General features: G+C 42.2%; 2 protein-coding genes across 2 annotated transcripts in view; one reads left to right on the top strand and one right to left on the bottom strand.

Moving 5' to 3' along the window:
- LOC115629308 (high affinity cGMP-specific 3',5'-cyclic phosphodiesterase 9A) overlaps positions 1–14,999 on the top strand; it is a 71,680-nt gene extending 56,681 nt beyond the window's left edge. The window contains exons 6-9 of the mRNA XM_030525754.1: positions 11,685–11,811; positions 11,866–12,161; positions 12,220–12,613; positions 13,177–14,999. Of these exons, the coding sequence (XP_030381614.1) occupies positions 11,685–11,811; positions 11,866–12,161; positions 12,220–12,613; positions 13,177–14,436 (2,077 nt within the window). The 3' untranslated portion in view covers positions 14,437–14,999. The remainder of the gene's footprint in view (positions 1–11,684; positions 11,812–11,865; positions 12,162–12,219; positions 12,614–13,176) is intronic.
- Positions 769–2,873, bottom strand: LOC115629266 (neprilysin-4). Its single transcript, XM_030525690.1, has one exon. The coding sequence runs from the start codon at positions 2,862–2,864 to the stop codon at positions 807–809; it is 2,058 nt and encodes a 685-aa protein (XP_030381550.1). The 5' UTR covers positions 2,865–2,873; the 3' UTR covers positions 769–806.
- Positions 15,000–17,413: the final 2,414 nt, after the last annotated feature.

Below are 17,413 nucleotides of genomic sequence, written 5' to 3'. Positions count from 1 at the left end.
GTTGAGTTGAAAAGTAAAACTCGAAATTAGCCATTATATTCTGAGCGAATGAATATGATTAAAAAATAATCATTAATTTTTATAATAACACTTATATCGATTAAGTCCCTGAAAGAAGCTATCTATCTACGTCAGCGAAACAGGCTACAGGCTACATCCTGCTACTCGCTCACCACACAAGCCCTTTTAAATACTGACATGACTAAGGAGTGTTTAGCGATAAAAAAAACATTAACTAACTAACTAATGATTAACAATGATTGGCACTGGAGAAAGTAATTAATTTGAGAGTGGAAATAAATTGAAAATGTTTTTGTAAAGCTGAATAGTTAAGCAACAAAGTTAACAATTTGTGGGCTCCACATATGGCGAATGGTCTGTCTGATAGTCCCAAATTTGTATAATCCGCAACATTCGAGCAAGGACACATGCATTTTTATTTACCGCATTTACCGCCCGAGGCGCAAACATGCTGTCAGTCAGCAGCAGCAGATGGACGACGACTCTTTTGCTTGGCATTGGTTTTATTTACGAGTATGCCTGCCACCGACCATCCTGCTACCCTTTCAATTGGCTTAATTGCAGCCTAACTGTTGCATTCCCACAATGTGACCGAATTTGCTTGTGTAGTGTGGAAAAGTTGTGGCAGATGCAATCCTTTTAAGTGCGACCACTAGCCGTTTCGGACTGTGACCAAGGGCGGGGATCGATATCCAGTTGGTTGGATATCGTCCTAGATTTGAGACTTAAAGTAGTCTTACAAGACAATCATATTTACAATCTTTATTAACACGTATTTAAGACAGCTACCAGATGTGACACTTGTCCGCTGGATGCATAAGACTCCCAGTCTTGCACTGAAAGGTCTCTGCAAACTCTGGAAAGTTGCTGAGCACATTGTTCACGCGCTCCCTATGAGAAGCGTGCTGCGTTATGCCGGACGATTGTGCCGCATGGCCGCACCAGGTCTGGGCGAAGGCCAGGAAGAACTCCTTATGCTCACTTGGTTCCACTGTCATCGACGGTCGCTGTGCCCGGAACGTTTCGAAGGCCAGGCGCAGCCCCTCGCTGTCCGCAATGTTCTCGTCGATGGTGAGAGTTGCGTTGCTGTACCGAGGGGTCAAGTAACAGGCAGCACGAACCCCAAACTTAATAATGGAGTGCGCGGTCCATTGGCTGGCCGCGTTACCTGCCTCGTCGTAATTGATGCCGTCGTAGTCGAATCCGTGCAGCAGCTCATGTGCCATCACGTAACCTAAGCTGCCAAAGGCGCGTGCTTCGCCGTTGCACTCACTATACATTGGTGGGCGCAGCACACCTATCGGCAGCTCGATGACATTCCGCTTAAGCTTGTAATAGCCGTTGACATCTAAGGGGCCGTAGGTGTGGCTCTCGCGAGCTCCACATGCTCCTCTTCTAAGACACTGCAGCACATCATTGAATTCGAGCAGTGCCTGAGCGCGGGACAACTGCAGCAGATTCTCATCATAGTCGTCGCCAAGATGTAGTCCGGCAGGTGTTCCTGTGTCCGTTGCGACCTGCGGTAGAAGCAGTCGCATTGCACGCAGCTTATCCAGAGCCAGCTTGTGCGTTGGCGCGTCGTTTTCAAAGATGGGTGTGGCGTTTATCATTCGCTCAAACTGCTCCTTGAGCGCCTGGAAGTCTTGTGGCAGCCGCGTGTGCGCTTTGGCCAGGAAATTCTCACCGGTTGCGACCCCGTGCCGCAGTTGGACGTAGAGCTGGCTGAACTCGCGTGGCATAAAGGTGTTCAGCTGCAGCAAGCAGTGCTCCTGCTGCGCCGCCAATAGTTTGTCGTCGTGCAAATGCAGCTCAAAATGTGCTAGAAACTGTATGAGCAGCCACTTGGCTAGCCGCTGCGGGCTCACAGCTTGACCATCAGAGAGCAACTGCTCCAGCTTGAGCAGGTAAGCCGTATCCGCCACAATGAGCAGGCGTTGCTCATAGTCTGCCGGTAGTGATTCCATTCCAGCCAGCAAAGTTTTAAAGTAGTCCAGCAGATGGAGGCCAGGAAACAGAGCCGCCAGCTGCTGCAGCGTGTGCGGTGCACGCAACACCAGTTGAGAACTATCTGGCTGGATCAGTGACAACAGCTGTCGTTCGAAAGACACCAGATCGGATACTATTAAGTTGGCACGACGCACCCGTACACCCATATCTAGAAGAAGAAGCTTAATGTAGCGCTCATAGAGAAAGACGCTCTCCTCGTTGACTGGGCCCCGACCGCCACGAGAACGCAGGAGGTCGAAGCTAGGGGGCATAAGGTAGAAAACCCGCTGCTCCGATGCCTGCCAGTTGGGCTGGACAAGCAGCTGCCACAATCCCTGAACACCGTAGCGTCGCAGCTCAGCGCTGATGCGTAGCCAATCAAAGGTCGAGGAACTATCGCTGGAAGTGGAGCCATTGAGCAAAGGCCATTCGGCGTATGAGCGCAGCGCTTCCGTATATGGACGCAAGACCTGGCGTCCGGAAAGACAGGAGTTGTAGAAGGAGGCGGCACTGCTGCTGTTAGATTGCCGCACATTCTGGCTCTCGCGCTCCCGATCGAAGTGCTGTATGAGCAGCTGTTTGTTCAGGGCACGCATAAGGGTGCGAGTGTCGTGGGCTCCCAAAACGCGCAACGGGTAGGGAGCTCGCCAATTACCACACGCGTGCTCATAGAAGTCATCGCAGGCAGCACTGCTCTCATCCATCTGGTCCTCGATGTAGCGTTTTTCCGCAGAGCAGTCACCTGGTGTGGGAGAGGACGGGGTGCCCGAAACTGATATCCGGGATAAGTGTCTCCCTGTCGACGACAGCAGTAACAGCAAAGGCATCAGCCCAGCATAGATTCGCGATGTGTACATGGCACGGCGTATTCAACTACTGACTGCCAACTCTGATAAGCTGATGCCGGCCCCTTGCCTTTTGCTAGTATGCCACATGATAAGCTTTGGCATTCATTTTGGTTTCAAGTTTGCTCGAGCAACGAAGGTCGAACGTTTAAATACGTCGCACATTTTAATAGAGCAGCATTGGTGAGTATTCGTATTAAGAGCGATTCGGCAGCTGACTCAGTTGCTGAGCTGTAAGTCTTTGGGTTGATAACGATCAGCAATCGCACACGAAATTTCATATTTCCTAGCCTTACAGAGTCTTGATTACTTCTACATACTATATTGTTTACTAATGAGTTTGCTCGCAATTTCTGAGAAGCAAGTAGTTCTTCTTTCAACAGGTCTAGTCAAAAAAAAGTTAAGCCATTTGTAACCCCCTTGCCAGTTCTTGCCAATTCTTCAAAGTACGTTTTATGTAATGAACTAAACGGACATGAAATTTTCATTATTTAATTTGAAAGAACCCAATAGATCAGAAAATATGCATTTGTTCATTTATTCGTCGACAGACACGGCTGTCGGTAAAGAAAAACAATGCAATACAGAACTAATTAAATAAAATAAAAACCAATCCCACAATAAAAAGCAAAACAATGCAATACAGAACTTATTAAATCAAATAAAAACAAGAGAGAACGCTACAGTCGAGCAAGCCCGACAGTGTAATACCCTGTACCCAGGTAAACTTCCGTCACTGAGTTATATGCGCCCATAGCAGCAGCAAAAACAGGAAGAAGAAGAGCGAACTCGTTGCTGCAGTTTGTGGGGGTTGTACTGTAGAGAATTTGTTTCGCTAATAACTTTTCTCAGAATTTACCGAATTGGATAAACAACAGTAGACAATTATATATAAATTATGTGTGCAAAGTTTGGTTGAGGTAGCATTTGAAATGTGGACGCTATTGACGAAATTCTGTAGCGGGGGAAGGGGGGGAAAATTAAAAAAAAAAATAAACTCGTCCTTACTCGGACCTAGGAGAATCTGGATGCCAACTTTGGTTATTGTAGCTTTTATAGTTTCTGAGATCCTTGCGTTCATCCAGACGGACAGACGGACAGACGGACGGACATGTCTAGATCAATTTCTCTCGTCATGCTGATTCAGAATATATATCCTTTATGGGGTCGGAGATGCTTCCTTCTGCATGTTACATACTTTGCACAAACCTAATATACCCTTTTTACCCTACGGGTACAGGGTATAAAAATCCTACAATAATATACTACGAGCATAAAATAACGAGTCCGACTTGATTGGGGAATTTTACTTGCTGAACGACCAGCCCCGCATAGGACGGAATAGCCAGAGACGTAATTGAATCGAGGCAATCTTTTATTTAAAATAATTATTTATTTGTTATTATTTATTATTATTATTTCCTAGTGCGACAAGAAAAATTCTTATAAATTACTGCACTAGTCTCAAAAACAAACAATTTTCATAGAAAAACATTTAAGACGATTTGCATGCATATCAACAAATAACTCTGTGCTTACAGTTTACTAATATTATGTAATAATTTGTGCTTAAAAAATAAGTAAGCCTCAAAAATAACTACACAATAATGTCTATTAATGCCTCTGACACGTTGGAGGAGGTTTATTTGGCATTTGGCCAGCTATGTCTCGATTCATAGATAGTAGAGGAACGGAAAATAAATAGAGAAGAAGAAATTCAAATTAAAAAATGAAAAAGCAACGAGAAAATGAAATTAAAACAAGTACTTAAAAGCAAATTAAACTTCTTAAATAACAAAAAATGGAAGTATACGCATATATTTCTTGTACCCTGTACCTGAAGGCTAAAAATGTTTATCCACCGTTTTACTTGTACCTTTTAGGCAGTATTCACAGCCATGGGGGGAAGGCTTAGAAAACAGACCATCAGGCTATGTGCCGACTCACGGCAGTGGCGGAAATATATGAGTGGTTTTGGAAAATTCGAGCTTCAATGGCGGAAAATCGGGCTCCAACGTTTGTATCAATAATATGCATTTTCATCCGACTAACTTCAAACTTAGTTTGGCTCCTCTCAGAAAGAAACTGCATATTTCAAATATTTCTTGGGGCTTTTGCCCCAAGCGTTTTCGCTAGGATTGCATTCTTTAACTACTTGTATGATCGTATTTAGGGCAGTGTTTTCAATAAATTGATGTGATTTTATTAAAAGCAAAATTTTGCATTGACAATTTAAAATGCAAACCAAGTGAAGAACATGCTTCACGTAATAATTATGGTTATAATCCTTGTTAGTTCTGGTTAGTCGAGTGGCGAGTGTCTTTTGTCGACACTAATAAATTAGTATGAGTGAGCAAATATTTTTTAAAGCAAACAATTGGCTGGAAATTAACTCCCTCCACATCGTAATAGTGTGAAAATCTTGCGTTAACGTGTTTAATTTATCGTAAATACATTTACGTAATTAGCTTTAGTGGGGTGTTAGCAGGTGGGTGGGCAGGGAGGCTACCAGCAATTACAGTAGCAGCAGCATTAAGTAGAAGAGAGGTTTTAAATTAAATCAACACAAAGTAGACACCTACATAAACGCCTTATATAAAAAGAAAGAAAAACTACGGCAAAAGAAGTGGAGAAGTGCACTCTGTACCTGTTAGTAGTTATGTAAGTCCGAAATGAACGTCGATGTTTACATCGATTTCGTACCCACTCCTGCAACACATAGGATATCAGTGATGTTATGCTGCAATATTAGTATATACAAAAATAAAGCATAAAATAATAAATAAATGACGGTGCAACGGTATAAAATAATTATATGTACAATGAAGAACTACATAAAAATGCTGTCAGAAAAGTAAACACGGAAAGAAGGGCAATAGGAAAGGAATGCTAGAGTCGAGCGGGCTCTCCTGTACACACCCTCAAAAATAAGACAACATTTTCGATTTTAAATGAATTAATTAATTAAATAAAAATTATTCATAAGTGGAAACATATGTGTGAAGTACAGAATTATGTCAACCAACATCATCAACAACAACAACAGCTGCAGATCTAATATTTATAATAATAATAATATATATCTTATATTTATTTAATGAGAGTTTCATTCTAATTGATCTACCATAATGAAACATGCATCAGAAAAAAAACTCAAACTCGTCCTTTCTCGGACTTGGGAGAATCTGGATACCGAGTTTGGTTATTCTAGCTCTTATACTTTCTGAGATCCTTGAGTTCATACAAACGGATAGACAGACGGACGGACAGACGGATGGCTATATCGACTCGTCTTCCATCCTGATCAAGGATATGTATACTTTGTGGGGTCTGCCACGACTCCTTCTGTGTGTTACATACATTCGCACAAAACTATGGGTGCAGGCTTTAAATACTAAATCGTGTGGAGCTTCATTCCTCTACTCTGGACAATAAACGAGTCCCATTGAATCAGGCAGGGTTACATGGCAAAAGCATTAGAAAGTCGCATTAGACGCATTTAAAACTAGAACAATGTTTTGATCTGCCAGTGGCAATGCAAGCCATTACATTATGTTTATCCGGAACGAAACTAACAACAGACACAATTACTCGGCATGTATGTAAATGGCGAAAAGTTCCTCTTCCAGCGTTCAGATGTTCAACTCGAAATTTGTGGCTTTTTAAAGTCAGAAACTAAGTTTTAAGCATAATGCGTTGAAAATGATATCTGGCCGGATAATTAACATGAAAAATGTAAGCGCTTAATTATAATCAAGCGGCGAAATGCCAGGCAACGGGAACGGCAACGGCAACACACACACGACAACGAAAGCAAAAACTTGACGGGAAAATGCCACGCAGGCAACGTCAAGACAACAAGAGCACACTGAAGGGTCTGCTGAGATTACAAGAAACAGAGGGGAAATTCAATCAAAATTCAACATGAAACTAATGGAAAATGAGAAGAGCACAACGACCGGAGCCAGGCGTGAGGTGTTCGGCGGGCATAAATTTAGCGAGACGACAAAACTTAAAGCTACCACTTGCCACACTGATCCATCTCCATCAGGCGACTCGAACGACTTCGAGTGATGACGATAGGGGAATCGATGGGGATGGGGATGGGGATGTGGATGGTGCTTGCTGCTTCCCCATAATGTGTACAATTATTTGAATTATTATGAAAACAAATTAGTTTCGCGTTTCGAGCTCTCGGCTTTTGATAAGTATTATTTACCCATAATTATCGCATAATAGTGCCCAATTTTTGGACAAGAAACTTTAGGCACTTTCAATTCATCCATCATTCCACTGAGGCCAATTGAGGACGTACTTGTACTTGTATATAGTTATGCATGCATGTGCAATTCTTACTACATATTATAACTACCTAAGTACTTCATTACAACAATTTCAATTTCGAGCAAGCCCGACAGTGATATACCCTGTACCCAGGTAAACTTCCTTCTAGCAGAAGCAAAAGGAAGAGAAGAACGAACTCGATGCTGCAGCTTGTGGGCGTAGTACCAAAGTAAAATTGTTTCACTAATAACTTTTCTTAGAACCAACCGATTTAGATGAAATTTGAAACAAAAGTAGATAATTACATAGAAATTATGTGTGGTTAGGGTAGCTTGAAATATGGACGGTATTGACGAAATTCTGTAGCGTGGGAATATATGTACTTTATGGGGTCGGAGATGCTTCCTTTGCACAAACCTATCATACCCTTTTTACCCTACGGGTACAGGGTATAAAAGAACCACCGATTGACATTCATGTTTTCGCACCGGCTTGCATCCCTATCCGACACTCCTCGACATAACTGGCATCGAAAGCAGACCATCATTAATAGTTTTTAATCGGGTGAAAAATATTTTTGAATTGTTCGCGATCAATCAATGCCATCCATTGACGAACCAACACGCATGATAGAAACATTTCTACTCTTCGCGAACATAACGTATAACGTAAAATCTGAAGCGAACCCCTCCTCTTGACCCGAACCGATTCGCATATGGGAATGTCCTGGTTGAGTTTAATGAACTAATCGATGTCATTCCATTATGATAGACAATAACGGCCTTCTATGCATCTTAGGCCCACAAACGCAACTTTAAATGTTTCCGCTGCCATTGTACTCTGAGCTCATTGTCATTATTGCGGCTTCAAATGCTTAAATGCCCCTGTCTGTTTACGCCACCCCCACACACACCTGCCAGCCTCCACACAACCCCTGCGTTGAGGCGCCATGTATGTGTGTAATTGTATGTGTGTTCGTAGTATTAATTAAAACTCAATTTAACTGACATGCCGCATTACACACGGTGTGGCCGAGAAGGGCCAAGATGGCGAACAGGACGTGGGACGAATGTGGGGCTCTACAGTTGAGCGCCTTTCAGGTGGCAGCTTCGTATTTGATAATGCTGCAATAAGGTGTTAATTAATTGAGACAGCATAGGGCCGCTATTGCAATGGAAACTTGCAGCTCCATTGCTATAAATAAAGCCTTGTAGGCGAATTACGACATGCGTAACTATTTGTATACCTATGTGTGTCAGTCGTTTTTCATGATAGGCATTGCATCCCTGACATTTCCTTTCTGCCTTTTATCATCTTGGAGAAATTAACGGTTTCATGTACATGATTATGCAATTAATACTGCCCATAAGTACTTGATATTATTACAGTTTTCGTTTAGACACCGTTGATTGGAATGTATAAAAAGACACCCTCAGACAATAAGTATGAGTCCTAAACTTCGCTTTCCGCAGCTGGTTCTTGCAATGAGTATTGTGTCATTATTAAAGGATCCTTCTAAATTCTCGACTAGAATGGTAGCCCCTTCGATGTAGGCTCTTACCTATGCCTTGTTGCAAACTTTGCACCGCTTTTACCACTTACCAATCTTCTGGTAGTGTTTTGGTCCCAAAATTGGGTTAAAATTCAGTTTGAAAGTCTCAGTTCTTTGTATGGCGATAAAGCACCATCAAAAACCAGATGCTAGAATCGCGCACAGGCGATACATAAAAAACTATTCAACCGACTCAAAGATTACGATTTTTTGGCGGGTGGTGTTGCTTCCAAAAATTACCAAAAGCTTGGCCCTTCCTGAATATAAGTATAAGAAGTAGGACAATTTTATTGACTCTCTTACTTTCCGGGGTCCTTGTGTATATACAAACGACGTATCGACGAATAAAAAGATGGACTTAAATTAAATATGTACTTGTATATAATTTTGTTTGCTTTTTTTTGGAATGGCAAAATATTAGAGATATTTTATCTAACCTTCTATTTGATTTAGGGACACAGTTTCGTTTAAATCTGGTATGATAGCACTCTCAGAAACATGGTTAAATACTTGTAGTATCATGTCCAACTATTTTGTTTTATTATTGTTTTTTATTACTTATAAAAATGCGTGACTTGCGCTCCCCAAAATAGATTTTGTTGTTGGTTAAGCAAAGCCCCGCGTCCACAACTCAATCGCTCCACTAAGCAGCTTGTACAAGTGGGACAAGATCTTATAAAATCGTTCATTTTTTGCAATATAGCAAACCCCAAAAAAATAATTATGTTCTTCATTATGTTGATTTAGACAAGACTGTATGAACGCAAGAATATCTGGAAGTAAAAGACCTAGTCTCATCAAGCTAACTGCTAGTTCTAAAAAGCAATACAAAACCTATCCAACATTTCACCTGTTGTGGTTCTTAAACCGAAGCTTCCTGGATTTCAAAGCGTATTTCTTTTCATAGAGGGGAAGGGAGCACTGCAACGAACAATCCGCACAAGACCTCCCAGCGAGTAAATATTCGATTGCATTTTGTCTTGTGCTGTTTAATGGCGAATCAAAGGAAAAAAATGCAAAATACTACTAGTGCCAAGTTGAATCCTTCGTGTTCTGTGTCACTGCCATTGCAGGAAACATAAGCAGAGCCAAATGCTTTGGCGGAGAGGGAGGGAGAAAAGGAAGAAAAGCACCAACAGTCGCCTTTGAGGGTTTGCATATGATGTTTCTCATTTAATTTGTACACCCTATATCCGATGGCTGAAAGGTTAGAAAGGTTAGGAGCTTCAGCGCCCAAAATATGTTACATTCGTCTTTACTTCCGTTTATCTGTTTGTATGAGAACGGATATCTTCTGAGCCATAGGAACATAAGGACAGCAAACGTGGCCTGTAGATTGTATTAATCCATACGCAATTATAAACCATACATGGTCTCATTAATTGTAAAACCGATAAATGAACGATATATCCGTACATACATATACTATAGTACATTCATCGGCAAATACGAATTCTCCGCTTTTAGGCATTTCCCACATAAATATTACCAAGAACAACTAGAAGAAAACACATTTTTGAGGACAAACATTTTTTAACTGATTATGTAAATCATTAACTAATTTTGAATTTTAAGCAGAACTTCGCGATTTTAACATTTTATTATACCCTGTACCCAAAGGGTACAAGGGTATATTAGTTTTGTGCGAGTGCACATGGAACACACAGAAGGAGGCTTGGTAGACCCCACAAAGTATATATATTCTTGATCAGCATGACAAGCCGAGTCGATATAGCCATGTCCGTCTATCCGTCTGTCTGTCCGTCTGTCCGTCTGTCTGTCTGTATGAACGCAAGGATCTCCGAAAGTATAAGAGCTAGAATAACCAAACTTGGTATACAGATTCTCCTAAGACCGAGAAAGGACGAGTTTGTTCATTTTTTCTGATCCACCCCCCCACTCCCCCCTATTAACGATTTTCTATAACTCCCGTAATTCTTGAAATTTTGAACAAAAATTTGGTATTCACATTAGGTTAGTGATTATATATCCGTATACCAAGTTTCATTGTGATAGAATGATTGGAAAAAAAAAGTTATAGCCATATAACCAGGCCCAATGCACACATACATACATATGTACAAGTACACAAACACGCATAAGGCACGATTCTGATGTAAATGTAAATGTATGTATGCATGCATGGAATATTTTATATTTAATTTAGTTAATTAATTAAATTAATTTAGTTAATTAATTAAATTAAATTAATTAATTAATTTAATTACTTTTTTGTGGGGTGGTACAGGGTATTTAAGAGTTGAGCCTGCTCGACTTTAGCATTCCTTTCTTGTTTTTAATTAGAATTTGTCCATAGGTAGGTACCCAACATATTGAATACGATAGCTTAAAGCAAATATACGTATAGCGTCAGAATGCCAAACTTTTGCATTTTGATCTTCATCCTCATCTATATTTGTGTCTTCACTTACTTCAGTTCGTCCAATCGATTCTATATACTATATATTCTTGATCAGCATGACAAGACGAGTCGATTTACCCCTGCGTGTATGTGTGTTTGTCCGTACGAACACCTAGATCTCAGAGCCCTAAGAGCTAGAGACACCACATCTCGAACACAGATGCCTTATACATATAAGGTACAGTAGTACGCAGTATATTTGTCCGGTTTCACAAAATATTGCACCACTATGTTGTCTTCCATTATCAGCAATTGGTATTCGGCATTATCTGTTTAATAGATATAGCTACAAATTGAAATAAAACACAATTGGTAGACTGGCATATTAAAAATCATCCATCCCCCTATTGTGCATTTTCCAAATATTAAGTCAACGGGTAATGAATGATAAAATAACTATTGACACAGGCATATATAAATAGATTATGGATGTCCGGACGAGCGCATGGTCCGAGCTATCAAGTGTCCGATCTATCGAAATTGCACTGATGTATATATGAACATACTTGTATAGCATACTCGTACATATGTTATTTATATCATCTCTCTCTTCCTTCTCTGTCTCGCTCCATAGCACCATTCGAGAGGGCATCATACGCTGCATTCTGGCCACAGACATGGCGCGCCACAATGAGATACTCACCCAATTCAAAGAGGTGACCCCCATCTTCGATTACAGCAACCGTGCGCACATCAATCTGGTAGGCTTTGCCCATAGATGGTTTTTGGTCAAATGTTTGTAACTGTTTTTGCAGCTCTGCATGATACTGATAAAGGTAGCGGACATCTCGAACGAGGCTCGTCCCATGGACGTGGCAGAGCCCTGGTTAGATCGCCTCTTGCAAGAGTTCTTTGCACAAAGCGCTGCAGAGAAATCAGAGGGACTACCAGTTACACCATTCATGGATCCGGACAAGGTAAGCAAACCAGGTTCGCAGGTACGCTTCATCGGACTGGTGTTGTTGCCCCTGTTTGAGGCTCTTGGTGAACTAGTTCCGGAGTTGACCGAACTGATCATCATCCCCGTACGCATTGCACTCGAGTATTACAGGTGAGTTGGTGCTGGTCGCTTGATAGCTCCGCACCTAAACAGTTCCTCCTACTTTCAGGCGCCTGAACGATGCACAGACCAAGACACGCAAGTCAGTAGCGGATAGCAATACGTCGGCCACGTCGGACAGTAACAGTGGCACTATAGACTCTAATGCGGCGACGATGAACACCGGCACTGGCGGTGAAAAGATTGTTTCAGACAGGACAAGCGGCACCGGTGCAGGTGGAACTGACGGCAGCGTTGCTGGTGGCGGTGCCTCGACGGGTAGTCTGTCACCTCAGATGCCGCGATCCGGCTCAGGCATCAGTGTAAAGTCACGCCGCAGTATACCCTCGCAGAAATCGGCCTCGCGAACCTCGGTTGACGAGCCTGGTGGCATGCCGGCGGAGCTCCATGACCTTCCAGAGGGAAGCGAGAGCGGCGACTCCGAAACAGCCACCGAAGTCGATGTAAGTTGATATTCGTTTTTTGTTCTGATTTTAAGTTTGGAAACTTGTCGCAATAAGTATACCTCAGCATGCAAATGATCTTACTATGCGAGTTTGTTCGTGTGTATGAAGAGTCCCCGAACTTGGTTTCAGGTTTGGTCTCCGAAGCTTAGGGACAAGTCATCAAAGCCCGAGAAGTTGTGTAGCTTCTTGCTGGTGTCACATGTATCTAGTATGTTTCAAATTAAAAAGTCCAGACAAAATTATTCAAACAACATATACAAAGATAATAGATTATTCTTTTTAACGTAATCACTTTGAACGAAAACATTTTCTTAGAGAGTGTTCAATGAAACGTTTTAAACCTATACCCATACATACATATATATATTTTGGAAAAATGATGAACCATGTGGGTAGGTCATAGTCCGACTTTTCGTTGATCTGTTTGCATAAGCGCCGTTTTTAAGGAACCGACTCGACCAAAATTCCTATTTTGTTACAATTAAATACATTTTGAAACTTTATTTTTGTTGATAAACTTATAAATTTGACCATTAATCCTCTTCGGTTTTCATCCACAGGTCGCTGAGAAAACTTCAAAGTTTAAGGTCGATACTGAAGGCAGTAGCAACCGTTCCAAATCCTCACACTCCACCTCGCGTAAATCATCGCGTGAGAAGCGCCCTTCGATGATAGGCGAGATGTGCAGCAGCGGCGGAGGACAACGCATCCGCAACTCCTACGGCAACATCCACGGATACCACTCTAACCGCTGCCACTTCGGCTCAAACCGTGCCGTCAGTCTAGATCAGTACAGTACCAATAACCGACGGCTATCGGATGGCCTTCCTCAGGTCATATCCGACAGCAACGTCTTCTACGGCCGCCACAACCGCAGCAGTCTAGAGAAGGCGGACACTACCACGGCTGGCGCCCGTCATCAGGAGGATCTAAATATGAATGCAATGCAGCAGCAGCAGAGCCCGGTACAACATATGCACCAACCTCTAATGCAGGTGCTCTCCCATTTGGAAGACAGAAGGGAGGGTGTGGGAGGCGACAGCAACATCTGCGTAACTTTGCCGCCCGCGGTTAGCGTGCCAGCGCCGATTCCTGAAGGCGATCGCAGCGCTTCCAACGGCAATATCTCTCCTACACAGGCGCTAGAAGCTCTGCAAGAAGCATCCTTGACAGCGGCCAGTAGCAGCCGAGCCGGTAGCGCCTCCTCTACTTCATGGAAGTCACGTCTGCGTCAGTTCTCAGACTACTTCAGCTTTAGTTTCGATAAGGGCAACAAACGATTTGGCAGCACCCGGAGCAGTCCTTGCACCGTGCGCAGCAGCAGAAACAACAATGCGAACGGAGGAGGCGCCAGCGGAGCCGGCAATATGACCGACCGACCGTCCGACGGACTAGAAACTAAGCTGCAGGCTACCTGCTGCACCATTTCCAACAGCATGCAATCGGCAGGAGGGGCCTCCAGCACAATAGCTGGGGCTGGCAAGCCAAACGAGTTGCTCGCCCAAGTCGGTCGTCATCGTGCCTACAGCTTAGATGTACCCTGCAGCCGGAGCGTGGCTCGCTACTCGTCAAGCAGTGGCGGTGGCGGCGACAGCAGCCACAAATCGTCGCGACACGAAGGCAGCGGTGGGGACGAGGATAACAGCAACAACACACTCCACAGCAGCAGCGGTGCTGGCAGCGATCTGCCCGGCATACGCATTGGCAGCGCCGAGACCAGCGAGGCTATTGTGTTGCCTCCCGTGAAGCCCAGTCTGAGCATCGAACTAGGACTGGCCAGTGCGTCGGCATCATCTTCGGAGGCGGCGCCAAAAATTTGACAACAGGGGAGCTCCGACACCACCACCAACAACTCGCTGTCGAACCATGGCGCTTTCGTTTCGCTGCTGCAGCACGAGCAGCGGGACGTCCAGGAGGTCATCGGAGGTGGTGAAGGCGAGGACGGTGATGCAGACGGAGATGGAAACGGCGATGACGAACAGCAGCGGCTAAACCGTCATCTCCACCATGGCTCCAGCTGCGAGGTATCGTCCATGTCAATGACGGTTTGGTCGGCCATTGGTCAGCGATTAAATGCGCTTATCTGTCATTGTTGTGAGCGGAAACTGCCGGAACCGGAGCCGGAAAACGTGTAAGCTGCAAAGGTGCAGATTGAATGCCTCAGTCTCTCTAATCTCTATCCCTACTTATTTCTCGGAGTCAGTGTCCGTGCCCCACCGCCATCGCTTCCTTTCTAATTTATTCATATGTAGTATGTGTTGTAATTGGCAGCAATTAAGTTTTATATGTATTACAAATTATTTAAAGGATATTTACTTGTAACCCGTTTTATGTTTATTACATCGTACATATATTGAGAAACAGAAACTTTTACATAACCATACACTCAAACTAGTTTTTTTTATTATATTTAAATTAAATCTAACATAACATGATTTAGAAATACTTACAATATATGGAATACACTTATACGTACAAACACGTATACATAAACATATGTGCGCTAATATACTATAACCACATCATTTTTACATAAATACATACATGCATCATCTTTCTTTTATTTACTACTAAGCATTCGCATAGTTTTTATTTATACGCATCTGCGGTTTGCTACATAAAATGCATCCATATGCTTAAATATACAACCGTGATTTAAAGAATATTCTTTTGATTTATTTTAATTTATGAAAACGTATTTTTGTATGCCATCTTTGCGTGGGGACTATTCCGGTTGATCCAATGTTTGTAACGCCCTAAATGACCCCATGTCGCAGGTAAATAAATGTTCCACACGACAATACAAATGGATATAGCTATGTTCGCGGGTCAAGGCTATGTCACAAAAAGACCAACTGACCGACTTGACTATGTTTTTATAACTCAAGCAAAAATTTTTCAAGTAATTTTGTTTTTCAATAATGTTATATTATTTGTGTTACATCTCTTCTTTGTGACACTCTCAAGAAGTTCTCAAATCCTATAGCAAATGCTTATGGACTTTTCCGGGTTTTAGGAGCACGCTATTTAAACTGCCTTTAGATCAGGTACTGGCCTTGTAGGTCATTTCTCTGGAGTCTCAAATGCGTCGCTTGCAAAGGAAGTGATTGGATTGAATATGTGAGGATAAAAATGTAGTTTATTGTAATTTTGAGGCCCTGAATAAAAATAAAATAAAAAAAATACAAAAAAAAAAAAAATTTGATTCGAGGGATGTTTGGATGTTTGGTGTAATACCCAGCTTTATCATGAAGTTGCTACACAACATCCAAGCTTTGATTTCGCTGCGGGATCGACCGATATTGCTCCTTTTCCATTTTTCCTTAAACTCTCTAAAAACAAAAGAGAGTACCTGATAAAAATGAGATATTTCACCAGGTGGAAAGCTAACTACATTTTTTTTATTTAGCGCTGATGTCCAACGTTGCAGCTATTTTGATTTAACGAACCGTTACACATAGTCAGAAGTATATACTGGTTAGCCGAACCATAAGTACACTCAAAGGGTAATTTTGAATATTAGTGCATTTGATCAGTTTGTATTTACATTTTGTTTGTTCTCACTCAGCTGACAGTGTCGTATGAATCCCGATTGAGGCCATAAGCTAGCTTAGATCTAGGGAATTTATTATTTTGTATTCCTGAAGGGTGGTCCGCCGCCAAGTTGTCGTCTTAGGTCTGCCGACCCGTCTGCTTCCTTGGGCGTTCTCCTCCAGTCTATCACCATCCTTACATTATCATCGAAGTGGAGCCGTTTTGGATTCATTTGTCTTGTATTAGTTTTAATAATCATGTAGTTTTCAGTCGACCTGACGATTGGCCAGATGCGACTAATCCCAGTGGTGGGGCCGGGGAGAGGCGACTTGGGAGAGTTATACTATTGTGTTGTCCAGATAGCGTGGATGGATGTGTTTTTGCTGGTTAAATGACCACGACGTTCAAGGCATGTATTTATGAATAGCATGTATTTAGGAGAGTTTTTCGAAAGCAGAACTAAAAAAATAACAATTAAAATTCGGGTCATGCTCTCGCCATGAGTGGGGCTCAAGAACCCACGACCTCTTGTCTGGTGTGCGCATGTGCTATCCACTACGCCACCGAGGAGCATATTGCCTTTTTAAAAATCCACGTTTCTTGCAAAGACAACAACGAAATACTTTTTTTCCGACTTCTGCAACTTTTAAGATTACAAGTCATATCTAGACTTCTAGACAAAAGTTCCTAAATCAAATCATGTGCAACCATTTGTATTGGGCTGAGGGCAAGTGTCACACACTGATTTACTGTCCACCGAGGCCTTTCAATTGAGGTAGGAATTAACGGAGGAGGAAACGTCCGGAAAGGCAGATGTGAAACTGTATGCCGATTGGGAATTCATTTCATTTTTAGTGCCAAATAAAATACTGATACTCGAAGTCAGCTGTGATCCATGAAATGGATACATCTGCTTTTAATATCAGTATTACGATTAACAAATGACTTATATTTAACATAATTATTTATTTTTTAGTTCATTAAAGATACTCTTGTACAAAATGCGATATGATGGTAGAATATAAGAAAAAATATACTGAGTTGACTTTCATGATTTACATACTCGTACATAAAGGATAGGAGAATCATAATACAAATTTAGATATTAATTAAATTATTATGTGCGTTAATCTAGGCGGCCAAGCCAGCATCTATTTTGATACGGCTTCGACTAATTAATTTAAAAGAAAAAAGGAACGGAAAATTGGCATCCCAAGAAGCAGTCCCTAAGATGCATCCGTGTCAGCCATATGCCTCCTTAAA

The sequence above is a fragment of the Scaptodrosophila lebanonensis genome, unplaced genomic scaffold (assembly GCF_003285725.1).
Source record: "Scaptodrosophila lebanonensis strain 11010-0011.00,11010-0021.00 unplaced genomic scaffold, SlebRS2 tig00000138-arrow-arrow-pilon, whole genome shotgun sequence".
In the NCBI taxonomy this organism is placed as follows: Eukaryota; Metazoa; Arthropoda; class Insecta; order Diptera; family Drosophilidae; genus Scaptodrosophila; species Scaptodrosophila lebanonensis.
The sequence above is the reverse complement of the archived record's forward strand: the minus strand, read 5'-3'. Positions and strand labels throughout refer to the sequence as shown.

Coding starts and splice junctions, on each gene's coding strand:
- LOC115629266 (XM_030525690.1), bottom strand. CDS start 2,864: ATGTACACATCGCGAATCTATGCTGGGCTGATGCCTTTGCTGTTACTG.